The sequence below is a fragment of the Cyanistes caeruleus genome, chromosome 1 (assembly GCF_971803275.1).
Source record: "Cyanistes caeruleus chromosome 1, bCyaCae1.hap1.1, whole genome shotgun sequence".
Lineage (NCBI taxonomy): Eukaryota > Metazoa > Chordata > Aves > Passeriformes > Paridae > Cyanistes > Cyanistes caeruleus.
Window position 1 is genome coordinate 32,682,853 of NC_141701.1, and position 18,163 is coordinate 32,701,015.

Sequence of the window (18,163 nt, forward strand, 5' to 3'; positions counted from 1 at the left end):
TGACCTTGAGAAAGCCTAGTAGTTAAATGCTTTCAAGCCACAATAGAATCCCTCAACAACAAAACAGAAAAAAACCCAAAGCCCTGAAAACGCAGCAGACGCAAAAGATCAAAACTTGGCTTTACTGAAGAAAAACAACGTTATCTTGTGTGGATCCAACAATGCAGAGGAGATGGTAACCAGCTGTGCAGGAGCAGCAAAGCATTATCTTCTGCAGTGTTGGACAGGGATTCCAGCTGCGCTTTGTCACTGACCTCGGAACGAGGGGCGCTGCCGTCACGTGCGGAGGCAGGGAGGGACACATGCTACATTCTTCTTGTCATTTCCCTTGGTTGTCTTTTTGTAACCACATTTCTGCTAATTAGCTTCACCTTGGAGTTGGGCAGGGCAACCATCTCCCCTTCAGGCTGTAGAGTGACAAGAAGCCCCTACAGTCACACCTTGTTTGATCAACTCTTTGGGTATGAGCATCACAAGGATACACAGAATCATTAAACAAACTCAAGGAAGCAAAATAGCACTGTTTACCAGAAACAAGCAAACACAATCCTCAGCTAAGGGGCCATTTGACCTTCAAGTACACAAAATGCAGCGTCTTCTCACTCAGAAAACTCCCAGCACAATGCAGTGGTGGGGATGTGAAAAAGGAGTATGAGCTTTCCCACAACTGAACATGTCCAAGCTAGGGCACAGCAACAGCTCTCCCAGCATTTTATCACACATCTGGAAGCACCCAATGCCAGGGAGAGTACAAAAGGGAATATCTCATATTGTCCAAACTCTTTATATCATACCTTATTATGAGTTCTTTGCATTTGAAGTCTTTTGGTTCCATCCAGCTTTTCCCAATCCCTGTCCAGACCCAGATGGAGCAGCAGACAGAAGAGCTGTAGGTTTTCATTCTCTCTGTTTAGATCAGGGATTGTGAGTTCTTCCCTATAGTGTGAGTTCGTCACTCCTGAAGTATAGGAACTTTATTCCAGTGGGAATCTTACTCTGTCACTCATACACACTTTGTACCTTTATATTTACAGGATTTCTTTCCATCAAGGCCCTGACACACTTACTTGGCTGACATCCTCAAATAGAACTAGGCATTTCACTCCATTTGCCTTGTTTTTTTAAACCTATATGGTTTACATAGCACGTTAACATATATTGATTTGTCTGTTTTTACCTATTTGGCTTAATTTGGACTTTGCTAGCACTGGGGATTTTAATGATATTTTTCCTATTCTTATTTAAAAAGAGCGGTTTTTTTTGGGTTTTTTTTTACTTTCTCACAAGTGGATGATCATCTGAATTTTGTGTGCTTCTTCACATGACATATGTTCCCTACTTGTTTTGTAAACAATTTTCATAATGACTTCAGTTCACTTTTTTGTGACTCAGAGAAATAACTAAATGCAATGTTAAGTGAAGACTTTATCCAAGTCTACCTCCCATTTTCAGAATGCCCAGTTTGGACATTTTCTGCGCTGTACAAGAGTGAGAAACTGGAACAAGGTAAGGAAAGAATGAAGAAAAGTTGATTCACAGAAGTTTTATACATGCTGTCTAAGAAAATGCCAGGCACTATGGAACCCTTCAGCAGCCCAGCTGCAGTGCTCCCGTGGCACCAACTACTGTAACCATGTCACTGCTGGATGCCATTTGCTGCACCCAGGTCTTCCCCCCTCCTGCCCATCACTTGCTCAGCCTCCAAGGTCTCTGGCATTGCACACAAATATTCTCTACTGGCTGGTGCAGCTTGAGTGTAATGAAGTGGCCATGAGTCACAGTCAATAGGAAAGAAATATCTCCATCCAGACATCAGCTGCAGGACAGGTCCAACAAGTTATTTACTGCTCTGAAAGTCAAAACTGTTGTCTTGAGTGAATACACAACAGCCTTAGTCCCTCCCTTGCCCACTTGCAATAAACTGTTTCCTCTCCTTTCAATTATGCTGAACAAAAAATTTGGAAGACACAGGACTCCATGGATGGAACTGCACGGAGAAACCAAATATCACTCCTTGTGCTGGCCCCTCCACAATGCACAGCAACACTGAAGCTGTCAGCGTGGCCCTGCATCCAAGTTTGTCATTTTTGCCTCTTACCAAGGTGAATTAATATGGAAGTAGCACCAAAGGGTGATCCAAAAATCTAGCTTCCAGTCCTGGGCTGGAGAAGCTGGAATTAAATGAGTAATTTTTACCCTGCAACCCATTTTAGAATTTGGAGGAAGCTGCCTGTACCCATTATAAACTCTAGCTGTCCAAAGTATACTGGAAGTGTAGGCAGATTGTAGCATGTCAGAGGAGATATTTAGTATTTGCTTACTAAAGCCAAAAGACCAGGATGGAATTAAGAATCAATGACTATGGATAAATATCTAAAGAAAAATTTGGATGCATTTGAAGACTTTCTTATTCTTTTATCTCAGCTCTTAGCATTTATTTTTGTTTTTCCACCCACAAAGTCTTCTTTATTGACTGAAATTAAATATTAATTCACTTTTCAAGCTACACTGTAGAAATTTGATCAAAGGCAAATGGTTGCTATAATAAGTAGGAGTTAAATTCTGTAAGTATAGAGTAATTTATAAATTTTCTTCTAAACATGTCAAAAGACTTTGGGACCAACTGACATGTACACCATTACATGGACACACCCACAATATATTGGCTAAAGTAGCTTATTTTCCATTAAAAGGAATAGAAACAAGGCAGATGAGTCTCTTAGGCTTGTAAGCTTTCAAATCTCTGCCAGCATTCTTAAATGAGAACATTATTTAATTACTAATGGTATGAGAGGATGATCTCTGCCTCTTCTAAGTCTAAAATATTTAAGACCAAATTTCTACAGAAAGAAAAGATGTTCTAGTGAAGGGGGCTGTATGGGACATGGAAGATCTAGATCCAGCTTCCCACTTTGTCACAGACTTTTTGTGGGACTTTAAAGTAGATGCAATGAACCTCAGGTCCACATTAGTACAACAGGGCTTCTCTGCTCTGTCAAACAATTGTAAATCTCAAATCACTTCAATATTACAAGGAATCGACAGATGAGAACATGCATCTACTTGTCTGCATTTAATTTGTAAGCAAGACTTATTAACTTTGCTTGTGACATACAACAAAATGCTCATACTTTCTTTAATAGATGTCTTTCCACCCCAGAGGTAAGCTTGTGGCGCTAAATCTTCACTAGGAGTGATTTACACAACAAAAAAAGATGAGAATATTGTCAAGCACAATGAGAATTGTGTCCCTCCCTGGGGTGCCTTGGTTTTGGGTCGGTGCGGTGACATGTTGATGTGGCTGAGCTCAGCATCAGTTTTTGCAGGGTAATTTTTGCATGCATACACCCAACACACACAGAGGAGCTGTCAGTAAACAGGCGGGAACAACTGTCCCCAGCTTAGTTTAAAATTCTGACCTACACAGTTGGAGAAAACACTGCTTTGCTTTCACAGAAGGAATAATCTCACTCACAAGTAGGCTAGTCATCAGACCTCCTGTCTCAGGAGATGGCTGTCACTGCTCTGAAGTTCCTTGTTATGTCCTAAGACATGGCAAACTGGAGACCCTTTGTATGGCCACTGCCTTTGACTGAAAGGACTGACAATAGAAACAAAAGTTATTTGAGATACCGTGCTTAGAATTTTTAAAAAGAAAGGAGTGCTAATGCCATGGATTTTAGGAATAAAAATCCTAATATGCATTAGGATTTCAATACATGTAGATAGTTGCTGATTATATTTCTCTTATTCCCTACCCTGTCCTTGGTCTTTTCTGATGATCTCCTCTAACCTTAGGGAAATGATCTGGTGACTTGGACTGCCTATTTATTTTCTTTTTTTTTTTCATCCTTGCCACAAGAAATAATGGCAGATGTATGGCTGACATGAGATTATTTATACAGGGTGCAATTTAATTATCTAAATCACATCTATTATTCCAGCTAGCATGCATCTTGCTCCTGATACAGATTTCCTGCCCTTGACACATGACAAACCAGCCAGAGCTCTGACACCCTGCTCTGTCCTCAGGGCAGCTTGTCCCCAGAACAGCTGCAGCCCAGCTGCCCCCAGAGCAGAGCCCTCCACTTGCCCAGTCCTGCTCCCTGGTGAGGCTTCATGAAGCACCAGCTGCAGTGCAGAGCTCTCATCATCACCAAGCCTGGTGGCCTTGAGAGTTTCCTGTGGTCCTTGAGGGTTTCCTGTGGTCAAAGGAAAATATGGAGATGCACACTACTGTGCAAAAGAACCAGAGGGCACTTGCACAACTAGGAGTACAGATCTTGTGTGGAAGGGGAAGGAAAGACTGCTTTTGCTGTTCAGACACAACCTGGCTTTGTGCTTTTTATGTTCATTTTGATCTATTATCTCACTTTTTTTTTTGGAGTACTGTAAATCTCCTTTAAAAACTGTGTTTCAAAATAGCATCCCTAAGCCTGGAAGTGAAAACTTGCAAAACAATGAATGCCAAAGTATTTGACATAATTGAATAAATTTATCAGCATTTTTCATCCACAGAAAAATGTAACTTCTTTTTTTTCTTACATGCTAGATCAGTGTTAAATCAGTGCACACCAGAGTCAGTGGTTGGTTGCCCTTCTTCTATAAGCATGGAGATCTCAGGCAACTTAGGTAAACATCCCTTTGGAGAGGAGGTTTCATTTCAGAGAAGTTTTAGAACAATAGTTATGGTGATATTAAAAAATAAGCATTTAGCAAAAATGTAAAAATGTTGTGAGATTCTTCTGTGTAGACCTAAAGAAAAGACTCTCTTGACTTCTGATTGACTCCTTCATGCATTTATAATAGAGAAAAGAAAAATGTAGTTTTAGATGGATGGGAAAGGTGAAATCCAGATAAAAACCTCAGTTCCTCTTTTGCATTTCACTTATGTAAACTCTAAGCAGGTTCAGTGTCATTTCTGTGCCCAGAGGTGCTGTTTGTCTATGGCACAGCACTGGAGAACCGTTCCTCCATCCATCCTCACGTGGCTGGAACAAGGAAATGTGTGCTCCTGCATCAAACTGATCTGCCACAGGGATCCACGACTGGCACGCACCTTTGCTCCCCCTTGCAGGAACAGTCTTGAATTCAGCCTAGTTCTCAAGGGAAAATACTCCTTTTCACACAACTGGAATATGAGAAAAGGTTCAGAGCTTTGAAGGTTTTCTTCCTGTCTTCCTTTGTTAAAATGGAGAGAGCAAAGGCATCGCAGAGATTTGCAGTTGTGCCGCTGGCAGGGACCCGGGTTCTCCTGCTGTTTGCAGGCTGGGTTTCAGCTTGGCTTCACAAGCAGGAAACATCTGTGCCTGCCCTGTGCCCTTTCCAGCTGCCTCCTGCCTTCCAGTAAAGCCCTGGGGGAGGATGCCTCCATGAAAAGACTGGCAGCAGCAAAACCCTGCTTTAACTGCGCTCTCTTAACTACTCTTGTGTCACACACAGCCTCCTTCTCAGGAACATGTGCTTAGGTAAGGGTTGGGTTTTGTATTTAAATCCAGTATTAGAGAGGAAACTGATGCTGGGGTTATAAATGCTGAAGTTACATTAATCTGAATCATTACTGCTGAAATGCATCAGGCACGTTATCAGAGATTCAATGCAATAATGGATTTCTAAGATTAGGTTTTTTCTTTCAATTTCATACCCGCCTAAACTAAAAAAATTGTTTTCAATTAACAACAGAAATCAGACTGAGAGGGGACACCTGTGAGTCAGACATAGCAGCTCTCATCATCAAAGCATCTCATCATCATCAAAGGAAATTAATTTGCTTTCAGAAAAGAGGAGTATTTCAGGAGAGCTTATTCTTCATACAGACATTACTAACATCAGTTGCACAATATTGGAATAAGACTTGTCCTGCCATTCCCTTGTAACACATACTAAGAATGCTTCCTAAAGAGCCCTCATCCACTCCCTCTATAATACATTCATCAAGCAAATTATTTTTCAGTCCAAGAGCTCTCATCTCTGTCAGCTACTCTAATTAAAAGACCCCCTCTTCAACTTAATTATTTCATCCAAAACCACACATATAAGTATATAGCAAACTGTTTGTTGATTCTTCCTAAATTCAACAGACTGAAGAAGCACTGAAATTCTAAGAGGAATTATTCACCATTTCACCATTTCACTATTACTTGAGCACCTACAGCATTTTGAGTAATTTGTCATATGTGGTTTAGAATTAAACCCATGAACAGCAATCTCACCATCAGGCAGGAGAATATATCAATCTAAAATGCAGATTACAATACATTTGTATCACGTTCACTGCAGCACATGTTATTGACCTGAGTAATCTGTCCATCCTGCTTCAATTCTAATAAAAGGTTGTAGGGTTCAGTGAAACAGAACTGGCTCATATATCTGTTCTCTTTTCAAATTACGCACTCTATTTCATATTATTTGGCCTTTTGTGCTAAATGCTGGCAGCCATGGCCTGAAGAGCTTTGAAGCCAATGTTAGTGTTACGACTGAATTCAGGGGCACTAACCAAATTTTCCAGTGCTATCATCTTAAAATATGAAACTGTAAGCATACATACATAGAAAGGCCAAGTTACTTTTGGAAGAGTTTTTTCAAATGACATTTAACTCCACAAAAGAATTTATATCAAATTTTTAAAAAGATGAAATATGGAAATACAAAAGCTTTGTGAAAGTAATAGAAATGGAAATGAGTTCCCAATTCTTCTCAGAATAAGCCTGTAACACATTGATCAGTCTGCAAAAGAACAGTCTTACCTACTTTATTTCAGCAATATCCACTGTTCTCCAGAAAAACCTCCCCCAAAGTCAAGCACACTGGTAGATACTTCAGTAAAACAGAACAGACAGGTCATCCAAGGATCCTTCAGGAAGTAATCCAAAAGGAGGCTACAGTGCTTGGGAAAGAAACTGTGTGGATGTGAGTTTGTAAACAAAGCTTGATGTCATTTTTGTCTATCACAGAAATCCAGCTGACTGAAAGAGTATGAAAAATGGAACCATCCCAGGAGCTAGCCAAAAGTATCATCCCCAAGAATGCATGAAATCACAGCAGGCTTCACTGTCCCAAAGCATGCCAGAAGCAATCCCTTGCAACAGGGCATTCTGCAAGTGGCCAGTGATGCCTGAAACTGTCACTGCCTCTTGGCTGTCCTTGGGATGGCTTTGGCCTGCGCCATACTGCAGGTTTTTAAAGCAACAAATAACCCTTGTGGCTGCATCAAGAGGGACCCAATGAAGGATGATTGAGGGCAGTGAACTCTGGGTAACAAGTGTGCCCCAGGTTCCACAGTGAAGCTCATTGCTGCCTTGGAAAGAAAAGCTCCTCCTTTAAAGCTGTTTTGTGAAGAATGGATCTTTCTGGACTTTTAATTACCTTATCTTTTAGAGATGAGGACAGAACAGCTTAGAAATTCCTAGAATATTTTTTATTAGTTCAGTGAAGCACCAGTTTTTAGGCAGGAGCTTTAAGGGAACACATCATTTCCACATGTAGCATAAAAGAGTCTCAGTGAGGAACAAACTTGAGCCTTAGAGGTCTGGTAAGACCCAACTCAGGAGTTCACCTTGTCATTCCGTTAAAAATTTCCTCAGATTTCAAGTTTGCATCCCATGGCTCCTGTCTTTCCCTGCATTTTAGGAGAAATCCTGTATGAATATTTATTGCAAGTAGCTACATAATGATTTGAAAATTCAGCAAATATAATTCAGGCAGTTTGTAGGCACTTAAACACTGAAAGAAAAGTACTGCTCTGATAGCTTCAGCCATCTCACACATCTTCTTGATGTGCAATATTGTGAGCATTTTTTTTTTTAAATGGCTCAGCTGTCAGTATTGTGTATACTTATGCACAGTATATGTATAAGATAAACTCCAACAATCCAAACACTTATTTTGGAAATAAAAGCTAGTTGGTAATATTTAGAATTAATGGTTACAGTGCCAAAGTAAGCATGCTTTTCAAAGATAACTTGTCCCCTCCCAAGGCTGCTCCAAAGCACTAGAAAGCTGTCTCAGGTATGGTTTGTGGAGCACAGGCATGGACTCACTTATAATGATGTAACACTCACGTGGAAACGACACTGCATGCCTATGAAATGACTTAAAATGCAGAAGTGTTTTCTGAGTCCTACCTAGTAAATCAAATTCACCTATCCCACCTTTTTTCAAGCTTCCCCAAAAAGTGAATGACCAAGGCATGTTCAGAGCAGACTGTGGCAGCTTGATATAAGGACTGTACTGGGATCCTGGTTTAATCTCAAAGTCTGGAACAGCTGTGCCAGTGTCCCTAGCTTGCTTTTAGTATTTCCCCAGAGGACCTGGTTTTCAGTGCTATGTGTCAAATATTCACATATCTTCATCAAACAGAAAACTCATGAGCCTACCATATGTCATGATAAATACCATGGGTTTTCTCTGAAATAAATAACATGCAACAGACTGTTTGGCTTCCCAGTCACTTGGGAGCAATTTTTTGTTCTTCTACGTCTTGCAACAAAATCAGAGAGCCAAAGAAAGGCCAGTTTGCAGGGGATCATATAGATTTGTTTTGCCTCTCAGCTCTACAAAAGCCAGACAGAGCCTGTTTATCCAGACAACAAGATGCAGCCCTTTGTGTCCCATAGATTTGGTCCAGATAATGCTTCATCATTTAACTTATTAGTGTATCTTCCTGACATCTGATTCCATCCAAATATCTTACATGAGAGAAGACAATACACTGGCAGCTGCTTATAAAAACATGGAACGGAAATGCAAGATTTTTAGGACATATGATCTGCCTCTGGGTGAAGGGAAAGGCACAACAGCCTGGTCTGTCCACTCAGGCATTACACAGCTTAAGTGACATGTCACAGCTGAAAATCCAGCTCGTGAGATGCCTCTGATTTTGTGGGGAGGCATGCTGTAATGCCCAAAACATCACCCTCCTAACCAGAAATACTGAAGTACATACTTTAAAAGATATATGCCATTGATGCTACTCTATTCTCAATAGATGGTAACAGCATAAAAAAGGATATGATCAGTGGTAAAAGAAGCTGTTGTTGTAGTTAAATTTCTCTCCTGAATTAAGGGCACAAGGTGCTGGGGTAAATTGGAATAAATCCTTCCTATCCATTATGGCAAAGGATAGCTGTTCTCATGCAGATGGTATGTACTGGTAAATCATGATAATATCATATATTTCAAATCCTAGTAGGTTTCTCTGTGCAAGAGCTACTGTGTGATTCTGTGAATGGTGTCATAAGCGCAGGCACATTCTATTCATTACTTTAAAACTTTATTTTGCAAAACATTACCAATTAGATACTATTACCAAATACGAAAAATAGATTTCCCCAATTTTTAAAATTTTTCTTGCCTTTTTTTTCCTGCTTTAACAAGACTCATCATGAATCCCCTTTGATTTTCTTTAATATATCCATAAAACCAGAGTCAGTGAAGCCCTTTATCACAGCCACAGAAGTGAAGTTCTCACCCCTCTGTTCATACAGGGAACAGGGATATTCCCTGGTGCCAGCGCTTGTTGCCAGTGATGGACTGTGTGAATATGAGTCACTACATCTTTGCCTTTGGCACTGCCTCCACAATTTCAGGCACCTGTTTTACTGAGAATTAAGTGCCAATAATAAGCAGATCAGTTCAAAAGATATTTTACTGCTCTTATTCCAATAGTAGTTTTTAGTAAGTTTTTGAATAAGTTTGCACACCACTGATAAAATCTCAGGGCTGAAGGGAGCCTGTATGTAACAGAGGCACTGAACACCTCTGAAGCAAGACAGATCAGATAGTAGCTGTACTCCCATGACACTTTAAACTGACCAAAAATGCTGAATCATGGGCTACATGATACTTCATATAAGAAGTATTAAGAAGGTAAATAATCTTTTAATGACCAGCTCAGCAGTGAGCATATGCAAGTTCTTCAAACAAAATCAATTAGCTACTGCCAGTTTTCTTTGTTCCTTGATATATCTATTGAAAAAGCAATAAGTTCACTTATCTTTCAAGACATTAAAACACTTGAGTTATTAAATATGAATGACTAGGATCCAATATAATCTCCTTGTCTTACGGTCACATTGACTGACTTTATCATTTGGCTCAAGAAATAACTTCACCTTGAAAGCGAAGTGTGGTAATGAGCTTCCTTGGAAGAAACAATTATGAGATGAAGATACCTATTTATTATCAGTGACCATTCCCTGTGCTTTACCATAACTTACTTTCAGGAAATACATTTCCATAAAGTATTGGGAGTGACAATGCAAATGATATTATTCCTGGTTGTCCATTTGGATAAAGGTTTGTGACTGGCCCCCAAAAATAAATTGAAACCAGAGATCAAATGGAAGTTCATGCCATATACCAGAGAGAAAAGAACACTTATCTCCAATGAATATCATGCCCTGAGGTATATGATATCTAAAACAAAAATCTGTGAGAATTAAACTCATAGAAAAGCCATTCCTCACACTTTAAAGAAGAGACAGTCTTAATTCCGTGCCATCTTCATCCTTGGTCTAAAATTAGATGGCAAAGCACATGAAGTATAAGCTTTTTAATGGAGAAATATTCACTAAATCAGGATGACACAGAATGTGTAAACCTAAACTGTAAACCTAAACTAAGAAGAGGGCATTGGCAAGAAAAGGGTTTTGTTCGTATAACATAAAGGATTCAAACATAACCAAATGTAGTTCTTTCTCTTGAACACTTTAATATCTTCATGCAAAACATTCAGCTGCTGCCAGACAGTTTGCTGATGTGTGATAGCTCTTCTTCACAACATATCAATCAGCTAAGTTTTCCTAAAGTCCTTTGAGTGCACATGGTTACCTTTAACTCCAAAGGAGCCAATAGCAAACCATTAATTAGGGTTTACCCCTGAATGAACGCTGTGACAATCCAGAAGATCATTTATGAGGACTTGCAAAGGGTGTCCTATATGACACTCTGCTCTGTTCTAGTCATGCATAGTGACTCTGCTAATTTCCACTCACTCTAAGACCAATTTCAAGCTGCTCTACAAGGAATAGGCATGAGAGTTCAGCGTGAATTATATATAAGACAGACTTATATATATGAATTATATATAAGACAGTGGAAAATAAGAATCCGGCCCCTAATATAAAATAGGTGTGGACCTCTCTTGTCAAGTTATTGTGGCAAGCCTATCTAAAATGCACTTGTAGCTAAATAAATATCACTGGCCTAAATCTCTTCTTGTGTGCTCCTGCTTTTTTTCCCCCTCAAAGGAATTTTGTACACAAAAGGGATTAGTTACTCAATACAGCACACAAAGTTCTCACAATTTCCACTCAGGCTTGGGATAATTATACCTTCTGTAATCCGCAATCCACTAGTTAGCTGATAAATTAGTGTGTTTCTTACAAAGAAATAATACTCATGTTACAGTTTGTAACACAAATAAAAAAAAAACCAACCTAAAAACTAACCCAAAGAAAAACAGAAATCAACAAAACAAAATAAGGACAAATCAGTCGTGCAGTGAAACAAACAGAATTAACAGAGAACACTTTCAACCCTATCAGGTTTCACTTTAAATAAGGGAAACCCCATGCTGCAGAAACACAAAGGCCAATATTTTACCCTTCTATGTATGTACATCAACAGGGGTTATGTAAAAATTCAAGGACAGAATGTGACTGACTAGTAATTTTTTAAATTACGTTGTACTACCTTTTATAGTTGATCAGTTAGTAGTCACACTGAGCTTGATGCAAATATTCATATGAAAAAAAATTACTTGCACAAGAAAGAACTGTAGAATCAATCACAATCAATTACATTCTAGTTGTATTCAAAGGGACAACATGGGATATAAAATACCAGTTGGAAAATATGAGTGATATTTGTTGATAATGTTACTATAAGGTAATTAAAATACCCCTGTAGATGAAAGGTGATTAAGTCACTATCAGATATCTTTAGGCAGACATAGGCTCTTTGTTACTCCTGGATATTCCACTTATTTCTTATTTCATTCACTCTATATTTACAGGTAAACATCTTCACTAGAAACATTCCATATTTATTTCAGATTTAGCCCAAATGAGCTTCATCAGTATTAAAAAACTGAGAGAAAATAATCAGGCTATTGGACCCAATAAACAAGAATGAAAGGAAGAGCTCGTGCATTAATGCTTTGAAAGAAATATTAAATGTATGGGTTTATTTGATCCACACTTCTTCCAAACTAAGGCTCCCTTGATTTTTGGGTACACTGCACAGAACAATATACCTCAGAATTAGCTGAAAAGGCACTGGCTCAGTAGGTGCTCTCTAAATATACCAGTTCAACAAGGTGCTGAACCACAAAAACTGATGCAATCCAGCTGCACGAAATTCACATCTACTGAAGTCAATGCTCATTCTGGCACCTGCTGAGGACTTTTATACAACTGACAACTTGTTCAGAGCTGTTGCTGCACTAAGGAGACTGCTATAGGTCCAGCAGCTGCAAATAAAATGACCAAATGACGGCTGATAGCATAAATAAAATAACATTTATTTTTTTAAAACAGTTTTCACAAACTACTGGTTACACAATAAGTATAAATAAATGCCTGGTCTAAAAACTCAGATGTTACTCTGGACCAAAGAATGCCAGACTCATGCAAAATTCTGTGGTTTGGGGACTAGGCTTCAGGACTTTTCTGGGATGTAAAATACGCAAAATTCCTGTCCTTTGTAAATCCCAGCACTGCTTCTCATTCCACAGCACTGTACATGTTTGGACTTCTGGACATCTTTATCTTAATCCTACTTAAAAAGCTTATGAATGAGAACACTGGAAATGGAGGCAAATCCTGTTTTCCTCAGCTGAAATGCCTACTGAATCCACAGAGATCTTTCCTGGGGTGAGGACTAAGCAAGAACTGCTGAGCCTCTAATATGGTAATTAGTGACTGAGATGAGGTGCACAATCTGCATTTACTAAATTAAAAAAAAACTCAAAAAGTAAAGTGTGCCTGGGCTGTGCAACAGTACTTGACCTATAATATTCCTTTTTTTTAACTAGCTAAACATAGTTTTAATTTATTGCCACACTTTCTTCTTGTTTTCTCCTATTTACTGTTGCATATCCTGTGAAATACATGCTGCTCATTCACTGTCACCTTGCTCTGTCTCACCTTGCTGCAAGTGAAGTCAGTGGCAAACCTTCACTGACCTCGAAAGGCGCAGGATTTGTCCTGAGATGCCTAATCCAAAGCAGGACTCCCTCTTAATTCAGTAAGCTTTGGATCAGACCTAGAAGGGCTCTTAGCAGAATCAAGAAGTGGCAAGACACAGTCACATATCAAAACCACATCCGAGTGTTTATCTCACATTTCTAATCTTTGATGTGAAAGGGATTAAAAAGCAAGCTGTTCCTGTCAACTGCTTGGATGCCACACAGGATCTAAATGACTGAACAAGCACCTATAGGACATCTATGCACATTCATATGGTTTCATTTCTTCAAAAGGGAGCTGGTATTTGAATTTGAGGCTTATGGCAATATTTCCTCACTTGGTTCTCAACTTGCCGCTGTCAAAATCCCACTATCCTTTCTACACCTACAGAGGAAAGAAGATGGTTGTGCCTCTTGTCTCAGGACAAACTAGAAACTTATTTGACCAAACATGAAACGAAAAATCTAAAAGAGATGTTATCTAAACATTTCAGATAAAACCTTGTCACAGATCCTAACTCAGTCTGTTTCAAAGTGTATCCAACTGATTCCACCATATCTTGCTTTATGTTACCTAAGGCCAAATGCGTTGTGGTGGTTTTTGCTCTCCTTTATGTCATTCAGCCAAGTTTCTAAGGCTGTCTGAGTTTCCACAGGCAGAGCTATAACTTTGTCTCACATACGTATTTACAGACTGAAGGTGACTAGATAGAGAAACTGAGTGTATTACGGTGACTTCTAGCTACCAGAACCACAGAAACCACATCAAATGGAATTAACTTAGACAAAAGGCCACTGAAATAATGAAAATCATTACAACATGTATACAAGTGCAATGTGAAACTCCCTGTAGCAAGAAAGATCTGTAACATTGAATCAAATTAAGGGATGAGGGAAAAAGGAAATAAAAAGATTAAAAAAAAATATTTAGACATCTTGGGAAATTAAAGAAACAGCCACATTCATCTGCAAAATCTGAGGAGAAATCTGCTTGGAGTGACCAAAGGGGGATTTTCTTAAAAGCTCAGGGTCAGCCTAACTTCTTTTAAGCAAATTCATGATGGGGCACTGTTAAGTTGTAAGAACAGTTTGGTGAATGGCAAGCAGTCATGAAAGTTTAACCATCCTATATTTCTCCATTTATTCAACATGCAAATGAATGAAAGCAAGTCACAGGCAAAGAATGTAAAAATCAGTATATTATTTTTGTTTTATTCATCTGCTTCATCTTACTGGGTTGACTCCTACCTAGCCTTAGGAAAACACTAATTAAGCATATGTCTCAAGCCTTAGAGGCAACTGCCTTCATTTCTGTATATAATTGAGAAAATATTTCACAAGCAAATCTGCCTGCTGGATGTCTCTGAGGCAGTGTCCACGGCCAGGTGATCTCCCAGGTCGCGTGCAGTGTGTTTCAGCAGTGTGGCTCAGGCAGGAAATCCTCCTGCCTGGATCCAGGAGGAGAGGTCTGTTACAGTGCACACTGGTGATGTTTCAAGGCATGCAGGACTGAGAAGCTGGTCCCTGAGTCCTGCAGGCAGTGCAGCAGCTGTGTCACAGAAGTGCTGGTGAGGGCTGATGGATATTAGCTTGCACTAGGTGATCACGGTGTGTAACACATCCTCCCTGAACCCTTTTTTGGCAAAACTTATGCCCATCTGCTTCCCCTCTGCTCTTTCTCCTGGAGAAGAACATATGGCCCAGAATATGTATCTTGGAACCAGAAAATTTATTCATGTAGTTTTCTAAAATATTCTGAATACTTTCATTTCTCTCCTATAAGCTTTTATTCCAGTTACAAACCTTATATTCTGCCACAACATTTTTTTTTCTTTTTTTTTTTAATAAACTAGGTTCCTTGCCTAAAAACTTAGGTAGCTCACAATGAAAAACTAAAATTTTTACAAAATATGTATTGTACCCCAATAGTAAGAGTAAATATTGCAAGAAAAATCCTTGCCAGAATTCTCATTTTTCTGTTCATTGCACCATCATATTTTAATACTTACCTTGGTCCAAGAGCATTGCATCCAATAACAAACAACAAGAGAAGAAAATAAAGTCACAGTTAAGTTTAACATGAACACCTAAACATCGAGAATTTTCATTTTGAGTCACTCAAACTGGAGATGAGCTTCTAAAATTTACCTCACACTAATTGGTGCTTCACACCACAATCAGAATAACTATGTTTCTCAAGATGCAAGAAAATCTCTCTTTTAAATACCAATACCAACATATGTGTGTGTAGTCCCATTTCCACGACCAGGGTAAACTTTTCTGTTTTATCAGTGAGATTTCAGCCAACTTGCCTGTTTGAAGACAGCAGAACCGGAACCAGGATTCATGTGAATTTGTTCTCACTTCTGACTAAATATACGTAAACTTTACACATACATATTTGTGTGTGTGTTTAAATGTTTAGAATATATACTTCTTTGTATACATATACCTGCATACACATAAATATACATACATATAAATATATACATGTATATATATGCATTAATATTTTAGTATTTTTATACAAAACACTCTAATTCTTGATTGCAAAAATATAGTGTAAGAGAAAATATGCCACAGTAAAACCATGCCAGAGCAGCTGCTGACTCCTTGGTAGCCTATCCAGCACAGCCTCCCAAACACTGACACACATGCAGTGCCTGTAACAGGACAAGCAATACTGAAATGGATGCTTGTCATAAACAAATACTTTTCTAACAAACAAGTAGATAATGTGCTCTGTATTTTCACTGAAGTGTTTCATATGGAGTCCATTAAGAAAATCACACAGATGTTTCTCATCACATACAGCAAAAGCAAAGTACAGTAGTTGCCTAAAAACAACTGAACTCAACAGGGTTCCTCCTGCTGATTTCAGCGGGGTTTAGGAGAGATTTGGGTGTTTTCACTTAAAGATATGTCAACTTTTAGATTCTTCTTTTCTCTAAATATTTTAGTGGATGTTGATTCCTGCAAGTTGGATGCATGGATCATGAAACCATTTTTTACTATCTTTGTATTAAGCCTGTTGTTTATCCTACCTTTGCTGCAACAGATGAGTTTGGTTTCTCCAGCAAGTCCCAAAGCTTCTTCCTTTTCTCTGGGCAGCAGGTATTATCAAACTCTTCTCCTTCTCTCTCTCGCAATGTCTCTGCCTCTCGCCTCAGTTCCTCATTCATTTGCTCCTTCTTTTGATGGTATCTTGCCTGGCAGCAAGATTCTAAATATATTTCATCAATCCCCCAGTAATCAAGCTCCTGGCCAAAAGAGAGAGCACACATTTCTTCCATCATATGTAGTTTCCCTGTCCTGTAGAAATTCAAAATGGAAGTGAAAGCCCCTGGATGTCGATCAAAAAAATACTCATTTTCATTCAGATTATAGTCATCACATACTTCTAGCAGAGATTCGTGGGTATTGCAGTCTCTGAGCTTTCCTAATCGTGTCCTTGGAAGTCTGTCCAAAGTCCTCCACAGCACTTCATGGTTGAGCCCACCGACATTTATTTTAACTCTCCGCGAGCAGGCTTTGCTCCTGATGATCTCCACCGGTTCTGGAGGGAGGGAAAGGGTGGACCTTGAAGACTTTTTGGTGATCCCTGGTGGAGCTTTCTCAGCCATTCTGAAAGAGATGAAGTTGTAACAGCAGAGTCTGTAGGAAAATGAGCTTGGAGACTACGAATATTTGGGCAGAATCCTCTTCACACAGACAGCTCCATTCCTGAAGCTAAAAAAGACAAAAAATTAGCATATTGCCATGTAGAATGCATCCCCCAATCTCTCTCTCTCTCTTTCCATACTTTCATATGCAAATGAAAATTTAATGATTGCAATTTGCCCTCTTTATAGTGATACTCTTTGTGGTAATATCCAGAAGCACTGAAACAACTGGAACAGCTAAGAGCACTATATTTAAGCAAAGGAAAAACACACTGGAATTTCTATATTTGTGAAAATCAAGTGTGACAATTTGTACAATGCACTTGGGCTTTTTCTTCTTTATTTTAAGAATCAGTTTCTGATGCAGCTGTGTTAGCTTAATCTTATTACTTACCTTTTAATGTGTGAGGTGTGCAAATGGAAAGATTGTAGGGATATGTATAAGAAAAGACAGAGGCTAGTCTACTTTTTATTGAAAAATTCCAATTTGAGAGATACTGAAACTGAATAAAACAATCAGGGCCTATCAAAATCTCCAAACCAAACTGCTCCCCTCCTTGTCCCAATTCATAGTTTGCTGTATTATTTCACGGGTTAATGTTATTCACCAAACAGTGAATACAGGAACAGTGAACACTGAGAAGTTGTATTTTTTAGCACCACACAGCACTTATTTCTTTACAATGGGTCAAAAGAACCATAAGTATTTTGTGGCCAACTGATCAGTAATACATGTTACATAGACAAGGGCTGTGCATACTGTTCTCTGGATCCTCTGAAAGGCTCTTCCCTGTCCCACTCTTCACCTGTTAAATTGCTGCAGACATGACTGCATGGCAGCAATCAGCGACCTCAGTTTCAATAATCCACAAGTGCATCCTCACTCTCTGTGCCCAGCGCTTCAGTGAACTCTGAAGTGCAGCTGTTTGTCACTAAATGTAGAATATCAGTGTTAATCAGGAAGGAAACCCACCCACCAGCTCTACTGCTGCCAACTGTCAGACACAGTGCTTAAATATTAACCTAGCAATAGTATCATGGCCCAAAGAACGCTTAGACAAGGCTTCTGTTCCAAACTTGGAAACATTGGGAAACATTCCTCCTCCTTAGTAATTTCCCAGAGTTGACATCTCCTCCTCCTGTTCTCAGCTGTCCTGGGGTGACAGCAAATCAACAGTTCAAAAATTTGGGGTTTTTTTTATTTGCTTGTTTTGTTTTGCTTGAAGTGAAATAAATCCAGCAAATTCAAAGACTTGAAGTGTACAAGAATTTGATCCTCTTTGCAGAGTAAAGCATGAAAGTTGTGCTGCTA

The 18,163-nt window shown here is 39.1% G+C and overlaps 1 protein-coding gene across 34 annotated transcripts in view; it reads right to left on the reverse strand.

Annotated features, from left to right (window-relative positions):
* KCNB2 (potassium voltage-gated channel subfamily B member 2) overlaps positions 1-18,163 on the reverse strand; it is a 330,276-nt gene that overhangs the window by 146,194 nt on the left and 165,919 nt on the right. For 24 of the 34 annotated variants that reach the window (XM_086885232.1, XM_086885233.1, XM_023920908.2 and 21 more), the window contains one exon: positions 16,234-16,918. In XM_086885232.1, coding sequence (XP_086741358.1) covers positions 16,234-16,812 — 579 coding nt within the window. In that variant the 5' untranslated portion in view covers positions 16,813-16,918. The remainder of the gene's footprint in view (positions 1-16,233; positions 16,919-18,163) is intronic. The other 10 variants (XM_086885272.1, XM_086885280.1, XM_086885329.1 and 7 more) reach the window with 3 other exon arrangements.